The sequence below is a fragment of the Anomaloglossus baeobatrachus genome, chromosome 7, assembly GCF_048569485.1.
Source record: "Anomaloglossus baeobatrachus isolate aAnoBae1 chromosome 7, aAnoBae1.hap1, whole genome shotgun sequence".
Classification (NCBI taxonomy): Eukaryota; Metazoa; Chordata; class Amphibia; order Anura; family Aromobatidae; genus Anomaloglossus; species Anomaloglossus baeobatrachus.
In genome coordinates, this window is record NC_134359.1 from 279794227 (window position 1) to 279811571 (window position 17345).

The window sequence follows — 17345 nt, forward strand, 5'->3', positions numbered from 1 at the left end:
ATGCCAGATGAACCCGGAAGGTCACAGAAGCGGAAGAAGACGAGCCCGGAAGGTCACAGAAGCGGAAGAAGACGAGCCCAGAACGTCACAGAAGCGGAAGAAGACGAGCCCAGAATGTCACAGAAGCGGAAGAAGACGAGCCCAGAATGTCACAGAAGCGGAAGAAGACGAGCCCAGAACGTCACAGAAGCGGAAGAAGACGAGCCCAGAGCGTCACAGAAGCGGAAGACGACGAGCCCAGAGCGTCACAGAAGCGGAAGACGACGAGCCCAGAACGTCACAGAAGCGGAAGACGACGAGCCCAGAACGTCACAGAAGCGGAAGAAGACGAGCCCAGAACGTCACAGAAGTTGAAAAAGATGAGCCCGTAAGCTCACAGAACTGGAACAGGTCTGCAAGGAAGAATGGATGAAAAACCCTCAAAACAAGAATTTAAAAGACTCTTGGCTGGCTGCAAAAAGTGTTTACAAGCTATGATACTTGCCATAGGGGATTCTACTAAGTGCTAACCATGCAGGGTGCTAAAACCTTTGCATAAGCCCATTTTCCTATTTTCTTAAATTTTAAAATATATATTATTTTTTGCCTAAAATACAAAGGAAATGTGTCATCTTTAACTTTATCCCTTTAGAGCTCATGTAACCTGCAACTTGCTTAACTGTTCACAATAACAGTAATTTTGACCAGGGGGTGCCCAAACTTTTACATCTCACTGTATATTATAGTATAACCTGCTGATCGCATGCGTTCTGGCAGTTATGTGTAGAGGTGGCATGAAAGGCGCTGATCACCCCCAATGTGGAATCAAACAGCACCGGATAACCCTTTAAACCTCAGAAAGGGGCAGCATGTATTAGTTTGCATGCCATACTCACCGCATTGTATCGTTCATGCCCTTTTGCGTAGTGAAGATGCTAGCTTTGTTGATGGGGTGAGATGACTGAAACACTTGAGCTACAAGATCAGATGTCGCCCGCTCCTGACCAAACTGATTTTTTTGCCCGCAGGATTTAGCCAGCGAAATCTATAAAAAAGAAAACGCAAAAGCTTATTATACATGGTGCAAAATCCACAGATCTTAAAGTTAAAAATATATCCTTGTGAATACATTTAATTTATTTAATAAATGGGATTTATTCTCACCTGGGCATCCCAGCAGCCCCGTGCTGCATAGTCTCGTAACTGCCGCAGGCTCTGTAGATATCGTCCGGGATCAGATACCTGGCAAGCAAAATAAGATGAAACATTCATCCCATGCATATTACAAATGGAGCTGCCAGAGATGGTGCCAGTCTCCTTACACAAAGGAAGATATAAAATTATATTATGTGAAAAATCGAGCAAAACTCAATTATACTCACAGCAGATTTGTGCTTGGATTCCCACAGGAGGAAAGAACTGTGCAGACAGCCATGAGAAGCCGAAGCTTTCAGCAACCCCAGAGCCTCCCTCTTCTTCTCCTCGTCCTACAGGAAAGAACAAAAGAGAAAAGGATGATGCTACAATGACGATATTTAAAGATTTGTAAAAACTGTTTTTGTTTTATTTTTTTTTATTTTTTTTGCAGAAGTGCACTGGGAATAGTTCAATCAGGGAATAGTATTAGGAACAGTATTAGGGGTCCCTGTGTACAGAGCACTTGGAAAACTTACAATTAGAAGACCAAAAGAAGGGAATTTTGTTACTTACCGTAAATTCCTTTTCTTCTAGCTCCTATTGGGAGACCCAGCCGATTGGGTGTATAGCACTGCCTCCGGAGGCCACACAAAGCATTACACTAAAAAGTGTAAGGCCCCTCCCCTTCTGGCTATACACCCCCCGTGGGATCACGGGCTGCTCAGTTTTAGTGCTAAAGCAAGAAGGAGGAAAGCCAATAACTGGTTTAAACAAATTCACTCCGAAGTAACATCGGAGAACTGAAAACCGTTGAACATGAACAACATGTGTACCCGAAAAAAACCAACAATCCCGAAGGACAACAGGGCGGGTGCTGGGTCTCCCAATAGGAGCTAGAAGAAAAGGAATTTACGGTAAGTAACAAAATTCCCTTCTTCTTCGGCGCTCCATTGGGAGACCCAGACGATTGGGACGTCCAAAAGCAGTCCCTGGGTGGGTAAAGAAATACCTCATGTTAGAGCTGCAAGACAGCCTTCCCCTACGGGGAGGTCACTGCCGCCTGCAGGACTCTTCTACCTAGGCTGGCGTCCGCCGAAGCATAGGTATGCACCTGATAATGTTTGGTGAAAGTGTGCAAACTCGACCAGGTAGCTGCCTGGCACACCTGTTGAGCCGTAGCCTGGTGTCGTAATGCCCAGGACGCACCCACGGCTCTGGTTGAGTGGGCCTTCAGCCCTGACGGAACCGGAAGCCCAGCAGAACGGTAGGCTTCAAGAATTGGTTCTTTGATCCATCGAGCCAGGGTGGCTTTGGAAGCCTGCGACCCTTTACGCTGACCAGCGACAAGGACAAAGAGTGCATCCGAGCGGCGCAGGGGCGCCGTGCGGGAAATGTAGATTCTGAGTGCTCTCACCAGATCTAACAAATGTAAATCCTTTTCATACCGATGAACTGGATGAGGACAAAAGGAAGGCAAGGAGATATCCTGATTAAGATGAAAAGAGGATACCACCTTAGGGAGAAACTCCTGAATGGGGCGCAGCACTACCTTGTCCTGGTGGAACACCAGGAAGGGAGCCTTGGATGACAGCGCTGCTAGCTCAGACACTCTCCGAAGAGACGTGACCGCCACTAGAAAGGCCACTTTCTGTGAGAGACGAGAAAGTGAAACATCCTTCAGAGGCTCGAAGGGCGGTTTCTGGAGAGCAACTAGTACCCTGTTTAGATCCCATGGATCTAACGGCCGCCTGTACGGAGGGACGATATGACAAACCCCCTGCAGGAACGTGCGCACCTGAGAAAGTCGTGCTAGACGCTTCTGAAAAAACACGGATAGTGCCGAGACTTGCCCTTTAAGGGAGCCGAGCGACAAGCCCTTTTCCAACCCAGATTGCAGGAAGGAAAGAAAAGTAGGTAACGCGAATGGCCAGGGGGATACTCCTTGTGCAGAGCACCAGGATAAGAAAATCCTCCACGCTCTGTGGTAGATCTTAGCAGAAGTGGACTTCCTAGCCTGTCTCATGGTGGCAACGACTCCTTGGGATAATCCTGAAGACGCTAGGATCCAGGACTCAATGGCCACACAGTCAGGTTCAGGGCCGCAGAATTCCGATGGAAAAACGGCCCTTGGGACAGTAAGTCTGGTCGGTCTGGTAGTGTCCACGGTTGGCCGACCGTGAGATGCCACAGATCCGGGTACCACGACCTTCTCGGCCAGTCTGGGGCGACGAGTATGACGCGGCTGCAATCGGATCTGATCTTGCGTAGCACTCTGGGCAAGAGTGCCAGAGGTGGGAACACATAAGGGAGCCGGAACTGCGACCAATCTTGCACTAAGGCGTCTGCCGCCAGAGCTCTTTGATCGCGAGACCGCGCTATGAAGGTCGGGACCTTGTTGTTGTGCCGAGACGCCATTAGGTCGACGTCCGGCACCCCCCAGCGGCGACAGATTTCCTGAAACACGTCCGGGTGCAGGGACCATTCCCCTGCGTCCATACCCTGGCGACTGAGGAAGTCTGCTTCCCAGTTTTCTACGCCCGGAATGTGAACCGCTGATATGGTGGATGCTCTGTCCTCCACCCATAACAGAATCCGCCGGACTTCCTGGAAGGCTTGCCGACTGCGTGTCCCTCCTTGGTGGTTGATGTATGCCACCGCTGTGGAGTTGTCCGACTGAATTCGGATCTGCTTTCCTTCCAGCCACTGCTGGAAGGCTAGTAGGGCCCGATACACTGCCCTGATTTCCAGAACATTGATCTGAAGGGTGGACTCCTGCTGAGTCCACGTCCCTTGAGCCCTGTGGTGGAGAAAAACTGCTCCCCACCCTGACAGACTCGCGTCTGTCGTGACCACTGCCCAGGATGGGGGTAGGAATGATCTTCCCTGTGATAATGAGGTGGGAAGAAGCCACCATTGCAGAGAGTCCTTGGCCGTCTGGGAAAGGGAGACTTTCCTGTCCAGGGAAGTTGACTTCCCGTCCCATTGGCGGAGAATGTCCCATTGAAGTGGGCGCAGATGAAACTGCGCAAACGGGACTGCCTCCATTGCTGCCACCATCTTCCCTAGGAAGTGCATGAGGCGCCTTAAGGAGTGCGACTGACCATGAAGGAGAGACTGTACCCCTGTCTGTAGTGACCGCTGCTTGTCCAGCGGAAGCTTCACTATCGCTGAGAGAGTATGAAACTCCATGCCAAGATACGTTAGTGATTGAGTCGGTGACAGATTTGACTTTGAAAAGTTGATGATCCACCCGAAAGTCTGGAGAGTCTCCAGCGCAACATTCAGGCTGTGTTGGCATGCCTCTTGAGAGGGTGCTTTGACAAGTAGATCGTCCAAGTAAGGGATCACCGAGTGTCCCTGAGAGTGCAGGACTGCTACCACTGCCGCCATGACCTTGGTGAAAACCCGTGGGGCTGTCGCCAGACCAAATGGCAGAGCTACGAACTGGAGATGTTCGTGTCCTATCACGAAACGTAGAAAACGTTGGTGCTCTGTAGCAATCGGCACGTGGAGATAAGCATCTTTGATGTCTATTGATGCAAGGAAATCTCCTTGAGACATTGAGGCAATGACGGAGCGGAGGGATTCCATCCGGAACCGCCTGGCGTTCACATGCTTGTTGAGCAGCTTTAGGTCCAGAACAGGACGGAACGAGCCGTCCTTTTTTGGAACCACAAAGATTGGAGTAAAAACCTTGCCCTTGTTCCTGAAGAGGAACAGGGATCACCACTCCTTCTGCTCTTAGTGAGCCCACCGCCTGCAGAAGGGCATCTGCTCGGTCGGGATGTGGGGAAGTTCTGAAGAACAGAGGCGGAGGACGAGAACTGAACTCTATCCTGTACCCGTGAGACAAAATGTCTGTTACCCACCGGTCCTTGACCTGTGGCAGCCAAATGTCGCAAAAGCGGGAGAGCCTGCCACCGACCGAGGATGCGGAGGGAGGAGGCCGAAAGTCATGAGGCAGCCGTCTTGGAAGCGGTTCCTCCGGTTGCTTTCTTGGGGCGTGAGTGAGCCCGCCAGGAATCTGAGCCCCTTTGCTCCTTCTGAGTCCCTTTGGACGAGGAGAATTGGGCCTTGCCGGAGCCTCGAAAGGACCGAAACCTCGACTGCCACCTCCTTTGTTGAGGTTTGCTTGATCTGGGCTGGGGTAAGGAGGAGTCTTTACCCTTGGACTGTTTAATGATTTCAGCCAATTGCTCACCAAACAGTCTGTCTACAGATAGTGGCAAGCTGGTTAAACATTTTTTGGAAGCTGAATCCGCTTTCCATTCCTTTAACCACAAGGCTCTGCGCAAAACCACAGAGTTGGCAGACGCCATTGAGGTACGGCTCGTAGAGTCCAGGACAGCATTGATAGCATAGGTCGCAAACGCAGACATTTGCGAAGTTAATGACTCCACTTGCGGCACTGCTGGACGTATGATAGAGTCCACCTGTGCCAGACCAGCTGAAATAGCTTGGAGTGCCCACACGGCCGCGAATGCTGGAGCAAACGACGCGCCGATAGCTTCATAGACAGATTTCAACCAAAGGTCCATCTGTCTGTCATTGGCATCTTTAAGTGAAGCCCCATCTTCCACTGCAACTATGGATCTAGCCGCAAGCCTGGAGATTGGGGGATCCACCTTTGGACACTGGGTCCAGCGTTTGACCACGTCAGGGGGAAAGGGATAACGTGTATCCTTAAGACGTTTGGAGAAACGCTTGTCTGGATAAGCATGGTGTTTCTGGACTGATTCTCTGAAGTCAGCGTGGTCCAGAAAAGTACTCAATTTACGCTTTGGATATCTGAAATGGAACTTCTCCTGCTGTGCAGCTGCCTCCTCTGCTGTAGGGGCAGGGGGAGAAATATCCAACAGTCTATTGATGGCCGCTATAAGGTCATTTACCATGGCGTCACCATCAGGAGTATCCAGATTGAGAGCGGCGTCAGGATTAGACTCCTGATCACCCTCCTCTGTCTCATCATGCAGAGACTCTTCTCGCTGAGACCCTGACCAGCGTGAGGACGTGGAGGGTCTCTCCCAGCGAGCTCGCTTAGGCTGCCTGGGACTGTCATCTGAGTCAGAGCCTTCAGCCTGAGATGCCTGGGACCCCCTTGAAGCACGGATTAACTCCAACTGAGGGGGACCGGGGAACATTGACGCAGCAGTGTCCATGGTCTGAGTAACTGGCCTGGCCTGCAAGGTCTCTAGGATTTTTGTCATAGTGACAGACATCTTGTCAGCAAAAACTGCAAACTCTGTCCCCGTCACCGGGACAGGGTTCACCGGTGACTCTGCCTGGGCCACTACCACCATAGACTGCGGCTGACGAAGTGGCACAGGGACCGAACATTGCACACAATGGGGGTCATTGGAACCTGCCGGTAGATCAGCCCCACAAGCGGCACAAGCAGTGTATACAGCCTGTGTCTTGGCACCCTTGCGTTTTGCGGATGACATGTTGTCGTCTCCTCAGAGCAATATAGGGTATACAGCCAAGAAGCGACCTTACAGTGCAATATATATATATATATATATATATATATATATATATATATATATATATATATATATATATATGGTATAGAGAAAAAAGTACACCAATATAACACTGTGGCACTAGTGGGGCCAGCACTAATGTGCTGCTTACCGCCCGCTTAACGCGGGTGTGTGGTCGCCAGAAATCCCTTGTCTGGGTCTCCCAGAGCCTGTGTCCGTTCTCCAGCCAGACTGCATGCAGGAATGGCTGCCGGCGTCCTGTGGAGAGGGGCGGGCCCTGGGTGTGTCCAGACGAAAAGCGGGAAACTTGCGTCCCACTGTGCCTAGTGAGAGGGCTGGAGTATGTAAATAAGACTCCAGCCCTCGGCGCTGACTATAGAACAGCGTCTCTCCCTTTCCCTGATTGACAGGGTGGGGGCGGGAACGAAGCGGAGCTAGGCCGCAAAAGCCGGGGACTAGATTTATAAGCGCCGCCGTCGTAAAAGCACGGTCGGCGCTAAGTCCCCGGCGCACCACAAGTCTCAGCCGCGCCGCCGCTCCAGGGGCGGCCGGCGCGGCAGTCCCCCAACACATAAAGTCCCTCAGAGAAACTGCAGTGACTGTAACCCCAGCGCGCAGCGCTACTGTCCCCGGCGCACTAGCACACCCAGCAAGTCTGGAGTGTGCGCGGCCTGTCCATACGGGGACACAGAGTACCTGAATGTAGCAGGGCCTTGTCCCTGAACGGTACCCAGCTCCGTATCCAGCAGGTTCTATGGGTCTGTGGATGGAGCCCGGCCTCAGGGCTTGGGGGCCGGTAAGATCCCACTTCCTCAGAGCCCCTCAGGGGGATGGGGAAGGAAAGCAGCATGTGGGCTCCAGCCTCCGTACCCACAATGGGTACCTCAACCTTAACAAACACCGCCAATAGGAATGGGGTGAGAAGGGAGCATGCTGGGGGCCCTAGTATGGGCCCTCTTTTCTTCCATCCGATATAGTCAGCAGCTACTGCTGACTAAACAGTGGAGCTATGCGTGGATGTCTGACCTCCTTCGCACAAAGCTTGAAAACTGAGCAGCCCGTGATCCCACGGGGGGTGTATAGCCAGAAGGGGAGGGGACTTACACTTTTTAGTGTAATGCTTTGTGTGGCCTCCGGAGGCAGTGCTATACACCCAATCGTCTGGGTCTCCCAATGGAGCGCCGAAGAAAATATAATATAATATATAAAATAAATATAATATTATATATAAAATAAATATAATATTATATATAAAATAAATATAATATTATATATAAAATAAATATAATATTATATATATTATATACACACACAAGAATAGAGATATATTAGTCCTTAATCCTCTAAAGACCCAGTCAATAAAATGTAATGACGTACCAGCGATTCCGACCATGATATGACCTGGTGCGTCGCTACATGGTAGCTGGTGAGCTGTCAATCAGGCATATCTCACCAGCGACATGTGGAAGCGATGCTGCGCTTGGTAACGAAGGTAAATATCGGGTAACTAAGCAAAATACTTTGCTTGGTTACCCAATATTTACCTTGGTTACCAGCGCACACCGCTTAGCACTGGCTCCCTGCACTCATAGCCACAGTTACACATCGGGTTACTAAGCAAAGCGCTTCGCTTATTTACCCGATGTGCACTCTGGCTATGTGTGCAGGGAGCCACTAGCAGCCTGAGAGCGGCGTACGCTAGTAATCAAGGTAAATATCGGGTAACAAAGCAAAGCGCTTCACTTAGTTACCCGATGTTTACCATGGTTACCAGCGTCCTCAGCTGCCAGACGCCGGTTCCCTGCTCCCTGCACATTCAGATCGCTGCTCTCTCGCTGTCAAACACAGCGATGTGTGCTTCACAGCGGAAGAGCAACGAGCAAAAAAATGAACCAGAGCAGTGTGCAACGATCAATGATCTCACAGCAGAGGCCAGGTCGCTGCTCAGTGTCACACACAGCGAGATCGCTGATGAGGTCACTGGTACGTCACAAAACCTGTGACTCGGCAGCAATCTCGCTATGTGAGAAGTACCCCTTAGGCTATGTGCGCACTAGAAATGTGAAGTTTCTCAAGAAAATTTCTTGAGAAACTTCTGCCAGTGAAAGATTTCCGGACCTGCGGAAAAAATCCGCACCAAATCCGCATGCGTTTTTGCCGCGGATTTGCCGCGGATTTACCGCAGGTTTGTCCCTGCAATAAATAATAAAGATAATCGATAGACAGATAATGGATAGAGGGAAAGATGGATAGATGAATAGATAGATAGATAGAGGGATAGATAGATGAATAGATAGATAGATAGAGGGATAGATAGATGAATAGATAGATAGATGGATAGATAGATAGATAGATAGATGGATAGATAGATAGATAGATAGAGGGATAGATGGATAGATAGATAGAGGGATAGATAGATAGATAGATAGAGGGATAGATAGATAGATAGATAGAGGGATAGATAGATAGATAGATAGAGGGATAGATAGATAGATAGATAGATAGATAGATAGATGAGAAAAACCTATATAATGTTCCACCTCCCTGCATTTTCTAAGCTGGCACCCTTTAGTGACTTTCATGTGGCACTTAGGCTACTTTCACACCTCCGGTTTTTGCTATGCGGCACAATCCGGCACTTTGCATGAAAATCGCAACCGTTTTTTTTTGCTGCCGGTTGCGATTTTCCTGCATAGACTTTAATTAGTGCCGCATTGTGCCGCATGGCCTTGCGTTCCGTCCGTTTTTTGCCGCATGCGGCAGATGTAGCCGATGCGGCGGCCGGATGGAACGTTGCCTGGCACGTTTTTTCGTGCGGCAAAAAAAACCGCATCTCGCCGCATTCGGCCGATGCGGCACATTTTTCAATACATGCCTATGGCGGCCGGATGCGGCGCGATGCGGCAATAACCGCATCCGGCCGCCGCATGCGGTTTTTGCCACTGCGCATGCTCAGTAGCATGCCGCAAGCGGCAAAAACCGGACTGGCCGCAAAGGAAAAACCTATGCAAAGGATGCGGTGTTTTCACCGCATCCGTTGCATAGCTTGCACAGCCGGATTGAGCCGCAGAGCTCAAGCCGGATGTGTGAAAGTAGCCTAAAGGGTGCTTAGCCTTGTATTTAGCCATAAAATAAATAAATAATTAAAAAAAAAATGACGTGAGGTCCCCCCATTTTTTGTAGCCAGCTAGGGTAAAGCAGACGGCTGCAGCCTGCAGACCACCGCTGGCAGCTTCACCTTGGCTGATAATCCAAAACAGTGGGCACCCCACGCTGTTATTTTAAATTATATAAATAATTTAAAACAAAAAACGTGGGGTCCCCCCCATATTGGATCACCAGCCAAGGTAAAGCGGACAGCTGGGGTCTGATATTCTCAGACTAGGGAGGTCCACTGTTATTGGACACTCCCCAGCCTAAAAATAGCAGGCCGCAGCCGCCCCAGAAGTGGCGCATCCATTAGACGTGCCAATCCTGGCGCTTTGCCCCAGCTCATCCCGCGCCCTGGTGCGTTGGCAAACGGGGTAATATATGGGGTTGATGCCAGATGTGTAATGTCACCTGGCATCAAGCCCTGGGGTTGGTGAGGTCAGGCGTCTATCAGATACCCGACATCACCAACCCAGTCAGTAATAATTAAAAAATAGACAACAAAAAAAGTTTTATTTGAAAAAACACTCCCCAAAACATTCCCTCTTTAACCAATTTATTGAAAAGAGCACAATCAATTCCACGTCCGGCGTAATCCAATAAGGGGGGGGGGGCACGGCGATCCATACCATAGTCGCTGTCCCAGTCAATGAAAAGAAGGGAATTTTGTTACTTACCGTAAATTCCTTTTCTTCTAGCTCTTATTGGGAGACCCAGACGATTGGGTGTATAGCACTGCCTCCGGAGGCCACACAAAGCAATTACACTAAAAAGTGTAAGGCCCCTCCCCTTCAGGCTATACACCCCCAGTGGGATCACTGGCTCACCAGTTTTAGTGCAAAAGCAAGAAGGAGGAAAGCCAATAACTGGTTTAAACAAATTCTCTCCGAGTAACATCGGAGAACTGAAAACCGTTCAACATGAACAACATGTGTACCCGCAAACAAACCAAAAATCCCGAAGGACAACAGGGCGGGTGCTGGGTCTCCCAATAAGAGCTAGAAGAAAAGGAATTTACGGTAAGTAACAAAATTCCCTTCTTCTTCGGCGCTCTATTGGGAGACCCAGACGATTGGGACGTCCAAAAGCTGTCCCTGGGTGGGTAAAGAAATACCTCATGTTAGAGCTGCAAGACAGCCCTCCCCTACGGGGAGGCAACTGCCGCCTGCAGGACTCTTCTACCTAGGCTGGCGTCCGCCGAAGCATAGGTATGCACCTGATAATGTTTGGTGAAAGTGTGCAGACTCGACCAGGTAGCTGCCTGGCACACCTGTTGAGCCGTCGCCTGGTGTCGTAATGCCCAGGATGCACCCACGGCTCTGGTAGAATGGGCCTTCAGCCCTGATGGAACCGGAAGCCCAGCAGAACGGTAGGCTTCAAGAATTGGTTCTTTGATCCATCGAGCCAGGGTGGCCTTAGAAGCCTGAGACCCTTTGCGCTTACCAGCGACAAGGACAAAGAGTGCATCCGAACGGCGCAAGGGCGCCGTGCGGGAAATGTAGATTCTGAGTGCTCTCACCAGATCTAACAAATGTAAATCCTTCTCATACCGATGAACTGCATGAGGACAAAACGAAGGCAAAGAGATATCCTGATTAAGATGAAAAGAGGATACCACCTTCGGGAGAAACTCCTGAATGGGGCGCAGCACTACCTTGTCCTGGTGGAAGACCAGGAAGGGAGCCTTGGATGATAGTGCTGCCAGCTCAGACACTCTCCGAAGAGATGTGATCGCTACCAGAAAAGCCACTTTCTGTGATAGTCTAGAAAGTGAAACCTCCCTCAGAGGCTCGAAGGGCGGCTTCTGGAGGGCAACTAGTACCCTGTTCAGATCCCATGGATCTAACGGCCGCTTGTACGGGGGTACGATATGGCAAATCCCCTGTAGGAACGTGCGCACCTTAGGAAGGCGTGCCAAACGCCTCTGAAAAAAGACGGATAGCGCCGAGACCTGACCTTTAAGGGAGCCGAGCGACAAACCCTTCTCTAACCCAGATTGCAGGAAAGAAAGAAAGGTAGGCAATGCAAATGGCCAGGGAGACACTCCCTGAGCAGAGCACCAGGATAAGAATATCCTCCACGTTCTGTGGTAGATATTAGCGGACGTGGGCTTCCTAGCCTGTCTCATGGTGGCAACGACCCCTTGGGACAATCCTGAAGACGCTAGGATCCAGGACTCAATGGCCACACAGTCAGGTTCAGGGCCGCAGAATTCCGATGGAAAAACGGCCCTTGGGACAGTAAGTCTGGTCGGTCTGGGAGTGCCCACGGTTGGCCGACCGTGAGCTGCCACAGATCCGGATACCACGCCCTCCTCGGCCAGTCTGGGGCGACGAGTATGACGCGGCTGCAATCGGATCTGATCTTGCGTAGCACTCTGGGCAAGAGTGCCAGAGGTGGAAACACATAAGGGAGCCGGAACTGCGACCAATCTTGCACTAGGGCGTCTGCCGCCAGCGCTCTTTGATCGAGAGACCTTGCCATGAAGGTTGGGACCTTGTTGTTGTGCCGTGACGCCATTAAGTCGACGTCCGGCACCCCCCAGCGGCGACAGATTTCCTGAAACACGTCTGGGTGAAGGGACCATTCCCCTGCGTCCATACCCTGGCGACTGAGGAAGTCTGCTTCCCAGTTTTCTACGCCGGGGATGTGAACTGCGGATATGGTGGAGGCTGTGGCTTCCACCCACATCAGAATCCGCCGGACTTCCTGGAAGGCTTGCCGACTGCGTGTCCCCCCTTGGTGGTTGATGTATGCCACCGCTGTGGAGTTGTCCGACTGAATTCGGATCTGCCTTCCTTCCAGCCACTGCTGGAAGGCTAGTAGGGCAAGATACACTGCTCTGATTTCCAGAACATTGATCTGAAGGGTGGACTCCTGCTGAGTCCACGTACCCTGAGCCCTGTGGTGGAGAAAGACTGCTCCCCACCCTGTCAGACTCGCGTCTGTCGTGACCACCGCCCAAGACGGTGGTAGGAAGGATCTTCCCTGTGATAATGAGGTGGGAAGAAGCCACCACTGCAGAGAGTCTTTGGCCGTCTGGGAAAGGGAGACTTTCCTGTCCAGGGATGTTGACTTCCCGTCCCATTGGCGGAGAATGTCCCATTGAAGTGGACGCAGATGAAACTGCGCAAACGGAACCGCCTCTATTGCCGCCACCATCTTCCCGAGGAAGTGCATGAGGCGTCTTAAGGAGTGCGACTGACTTTGAAGGAGAGCCTGCACCCCAGTTTGTAGAGACCGCTGCTTGTCCAGCGGAAGCTTCACTATCGCTGAGAGAGTATGAAACTCCATGCCAAGATACGTTAGTGATTGGGTCGGTGACAGATTTGACTTTGGGAAGTTGATGATCCACCCGAACGCCTGGAGAGTCTCCAGTGCAACATTCAGGCTGAGTTGGCATGCCTCTTGAGAGGGTGCCTTGACCAGTAGATCGTCCAAGTAAGGGATCACAGAGTGTCCGTGAGAGTGCAAGACTGCTACCACTGCCGCCATGATCTTGGTGAACACCCGAGGGGCTGTTGCCAGACCAAATGGCAGAGCTACGAACTGAAGATGGTCGTCTCCTATCACGAAGCGTAGAAAGCGTTGGTGCTCTGTAGCAATCGGCACGTGGAGATAAGCATCTTTGATGTCTATTGATGCTAGGAAATCTCCTTGAGACATTGAGGCAATGACTGAGCGGAGGGATTCCATCCGGAACCGCCTGGCGTTCACATGCTTGTTGAGCAGTTTTAGGTCCAGAACAGGACGGAAGGAGCCGTCCTTTTTTGGAACCACAAAGAGATTGGAGTAAAATCCTCGCCCCCGTTCCTGAGGGGGGACAGGGATCACGACTCCTTCTGCTCTTAGAGAGTCCACCGCCTGCAGCAGGGCATCTGCTCGGTTGGGGTGTGGGGAGGTTCTGAAGAACCGAAGTGGAGGCCGAGAACTGAACTCGATTCTGTACCCGCGAGACAAAATGTCTGTTACCCACCGGTCTTTGACCTGTGACAGCCAAAAGTCGCAAAAGCGGGAGAGCCTGCCACCGACCGAGGATGCGGAGGGAGGAGGCCGAAAGTCATGAGGTAGCCGCTTTGGAAGCGGTTCCTCCATTTGCTTTCCTGGGGCGTGAGTGAGCCCGCCAGGAATCTGAGCTCCCTTGTTCTTTCTGAGTCCTTTTGGACGAGGAGAATTGGGCCTTGCCCGAGCCTCGAAAGGACCGAAACCTCGACTGCCACTTTTTCTGTTGAGGTTTACTTGCTCTGGGCTGTGGTAAGGAAGAGTCCTTACCCTTGGACTGTTTTATGATTTCAGCCAATGGCTCACCAAACAGTCTGTCTCTAGATAATGGCAAGCTGGTTAAGCATTTTTTGGAACCAGCATCTGCTTTCCAGTCCTTTAACCACAAGGCTCTGCGCAAAACCACAGAATTGGCGGACGCCATAGCGGTACGGCTCGTAGATTCTAGGACAGCATTGATAGCATAGGTCGCAAACGCAGACATTTGCGAAGTTAGGGACGCCACTTGCGGCACTGCTGGATGTATGATAGCATCCACCTGTGCTAAACCAGCTGAAATAGCTTGGAGTGCCCACACGGCCGCGAATGCTGGAGCAAACGACGCGCCGATAGCTTCATAGACAGATTTCAACCAAAGGTCCATCTGTCTGTCGTTGGCATCTTTAAGTGAAGCGCCATCCTCTACTGCGACTATGGATCTAGCCGCAAGCTTGGAAATTGGGGGATCCACCTTTGGACACTGGGTCCAGCGTTTGGCCACCTCAGAGGGAAAAGGATAACGGGTATCCTTAGAACGTTTAGAGAAACGCTTGTCTGGATGAGCGTCGTGTTTCTGGATCGATTCCCTGAAGTCAGAGTGGTCCAAAAAAGCACTTAATTTACGCTTGGGATACAGGAAATGGAACTTCTCCTGCTGTGCAGCTGCCTCCTCTGCAGAAGGGGCTGGGGGAGAAATATCCAACAGTCTATTAATTGCCGATATAAGGTCATTAACCATGGCGTCACCATCAGGGGCATCCAGATTGAGAGGGGCCTCAGGATTAGAATCCTGATCACCGTCCTCAGTCTCATCACAGAGAGACTCTTCTCGTTGAGACCCTGAGCAGTGTGATGACGTGGAGGGTCTTTCCCAGCGAGCTCGCTTAGGCTGCCTGGGACTGTCATCTGAGTCAGAGACTTCAGCCTGTGATGCTTGAGACCCCCTTGAAGTACGGATTAGTTCCAACTGAGGGGGACCGGAGAGCATAGACACAGCAGTGTCCATGGTCTGAGTAACTGGCCTGGACTGCAAGGTCTCCAGGATCTTTGTCATAGTCACAGACATTTTATCAGCAAAAACTGCAAAGTCTGTCCCCGTCACCGGGGCAGGGTTCACAGGCGTCTCTGCCTGGGCTACCACCACAATAGGCTCTGGCTGACGAAGTGCCACTGGGACTGAACATTGCACACAATGAGAGTCATTGGAGCCTGCCGGTAGATCAGCCCCACATGCAGTACAAACAGTGTACACAGCCCGTGCCTTGGCACCCTTGCGTTTTGCGGATGACATGTTGCTGCCTCCTCAGAGCAGTACAGGGTGTCCAGCCAAGAAGCGACCTTACAGTGCAACTATATATATATATATATATATGGTAACATGTTGCTGCCTCCTCAGAGCAGTACAGGGTGTCCAGCCAAGAAGCGACCTTACAGTGCAACTATATATATATATATATATGGTACCAAGAAAAAAGTACACTAATATAACACTGAGGCACTAGTGGGGCCAGCACTAAGTGCTGCTTACCGCCCGCTTAGGAGCGGTGTGTGGGCGCCGAAATCCCTTTAGTCTGGGTCTCCCAGAGCCTGCTGCCTTTCCCCAGCCAGACCGCATGTGTAATGGCTGCCGGCGTCCTTGTGGAGAGGGGGGGCGGGCCCTGGGCGTATACAGACGAAGAGCGGGAAGCCTGCTTCCCACTGTGCCTAGTGAGAGGGCTGGAGCATGTAAATAAAGCTCCAGCCGTCGGCGCTGCCTATTGAGCAGCGTCTCTCCCCTACCCTGATTGACAGGGTGGGGGCGGGAACGAAGCGGCGCTAGGCCGCAGAAGCCGGGGGCTAAAGTTAGAAGCGCCGCCGCCGTAAAAGCGCGGTCGGCGCAAAGTCCCCGGCGCACCACAAGTCGCAGCTGCGCCGCCGCTCCAGGAGCGGTCGGCGCAGTAGTTCCCAACATGTAACGTCACTCAGCAAAGCTGCAGTGACCTAAGCCCAGCGCACAGCGCTACTGTCCCCGGCGCACTATAACGCTCAGCAAGCCTTGAGAGTGTCCGTGCCTGCCGGGGACACAGAGTACCTGAAAGTTGCAGGGCCTTGTCCCTGAACGGCACTCCCGCTCCAAATCCAGCAGGTTCTCTGGGTCTGTGGATGGAGCCCGGCCCCAGGGCTTGGGGGCCGGTAAGATCCCACTTCCACAGAGCCCTCCAGGGGATGTGGAAGGAAAAACAGCATGTGGGCTCCAGCCTCTGTACCAGCAATAGGTACCTCAACCTTACAAGCACCACCGCGGGTGAGAAGGGAGCATGCTGGGGGCCCCATATGGGCCCTCTTTTCTTCCATCCGATATAGCCAGCAGCTACTGCTGACTACAAACAGTGGAGCTATGCGTGGATGTCTGACCTCCTTCGCACAAAGCAGAAAACTGGTGAGCCAGTGATCCCACTGGGGGTGTATAGCCAGAAGGGGAGGGGCCTTACACTTTTTAGTGTAATTGCTTTGTGTGGCCTCCGGAGGCAGTGCTATACACCCAATCGTCTGGGTCTCCCAATAGAGCGCCGAAGAAACAGAATGTTCCCCATTGGCTGGGAGAGCAATGCAGTGACCTGAGCTAACATCAATAGGTCAGCTCAGGTCACTGCAGGGGATGACGAGCGCTGCCATCAGGAGCATAGATGAGATCATTACCTTCTGTGATCATCTCCTGTACTGCTGACGTCAGCGCTGTCACTGACTTATCGCGAGAGCCCGTGACGTCACCGCTAGTGACAGTTTCGGGCCGCTCGCGAGTCGGCCCTAGACAGCAGTGACAGCGCTGACGTCAGGAGGCAGGAGATCGTCACAGCAGGTAATGATCTCACCTCCTGACAGCAGCGATCGTCATCCCCGCGGCTCCCAACACTGCAGGATGTCAGTGTCTGCCTGCGCTGCCGCGTGACAGGCTGCTGACACTGCGGGCAGACACTGACACCCTGCAGTGCAGGCAGCCGCGAGGCCGGAGCAGGACACACACTGCACAGACACCTGGAGGTCGCACGGAAGTGCTTCTGTGCGGCGTCCAGGGAGTGTGACGTGTGTTTCCTCTGCTCCTCTTCCTGGCATAATGACATCGCTTCCTGCAAAACCGCAGGCAGCGATGGGCATTACCGCAGGTAAATCGCGGCTATTCCGGTGGTATACCGCACATCATTGCTACCTGCGGAATACCCCCGGAATACCGCAGGTACCTGCGGAAATTAATGGACATGCACATTTTCTCAAGAAAGTTTCTCGAGAAAATTTTCTCAAGAAATTTTCTTGAGAAAAATCCGCACAGTGCACACAGCTATTTTTTTTTCTCATTGA

The 17345-nt window shown here is 51.7% G+C and overlaps 1 protein-coding gene across 2 annotated transcripts in view; it reads right to left on the reverse strand.

Annotated features, from left to right (window-relative positions):
• The window catches only part of CCNF (cyclin F), a 69816-nt gene that overhangs the window by 29797 nt on the left and 22674 nt on the right, over nucleotides 1–17345 (reverse strand). For both annotated transcript variants that reach the window (XM_075319408.1, XM_075319407.1), the window contains exons 7-9: nucleotides 1362–1466; nucleotides 1144–1221; nucleotides 876–1024 (exon numbers count right to left, since the gene is read on the reverse strand). In XM_075319408.1, coding sequence (XP_075175523.1) covers nucleotides 876–1024; nucleotides 1144–1221; nucleotides 1362–1466 — 332 coding nt within the window. The remainder of the gene's footprint in view (nucleotides 1–875; nucleotides 1025–1143; nucleotides 1222–1361; nucleotides 1467–17345) is intronic.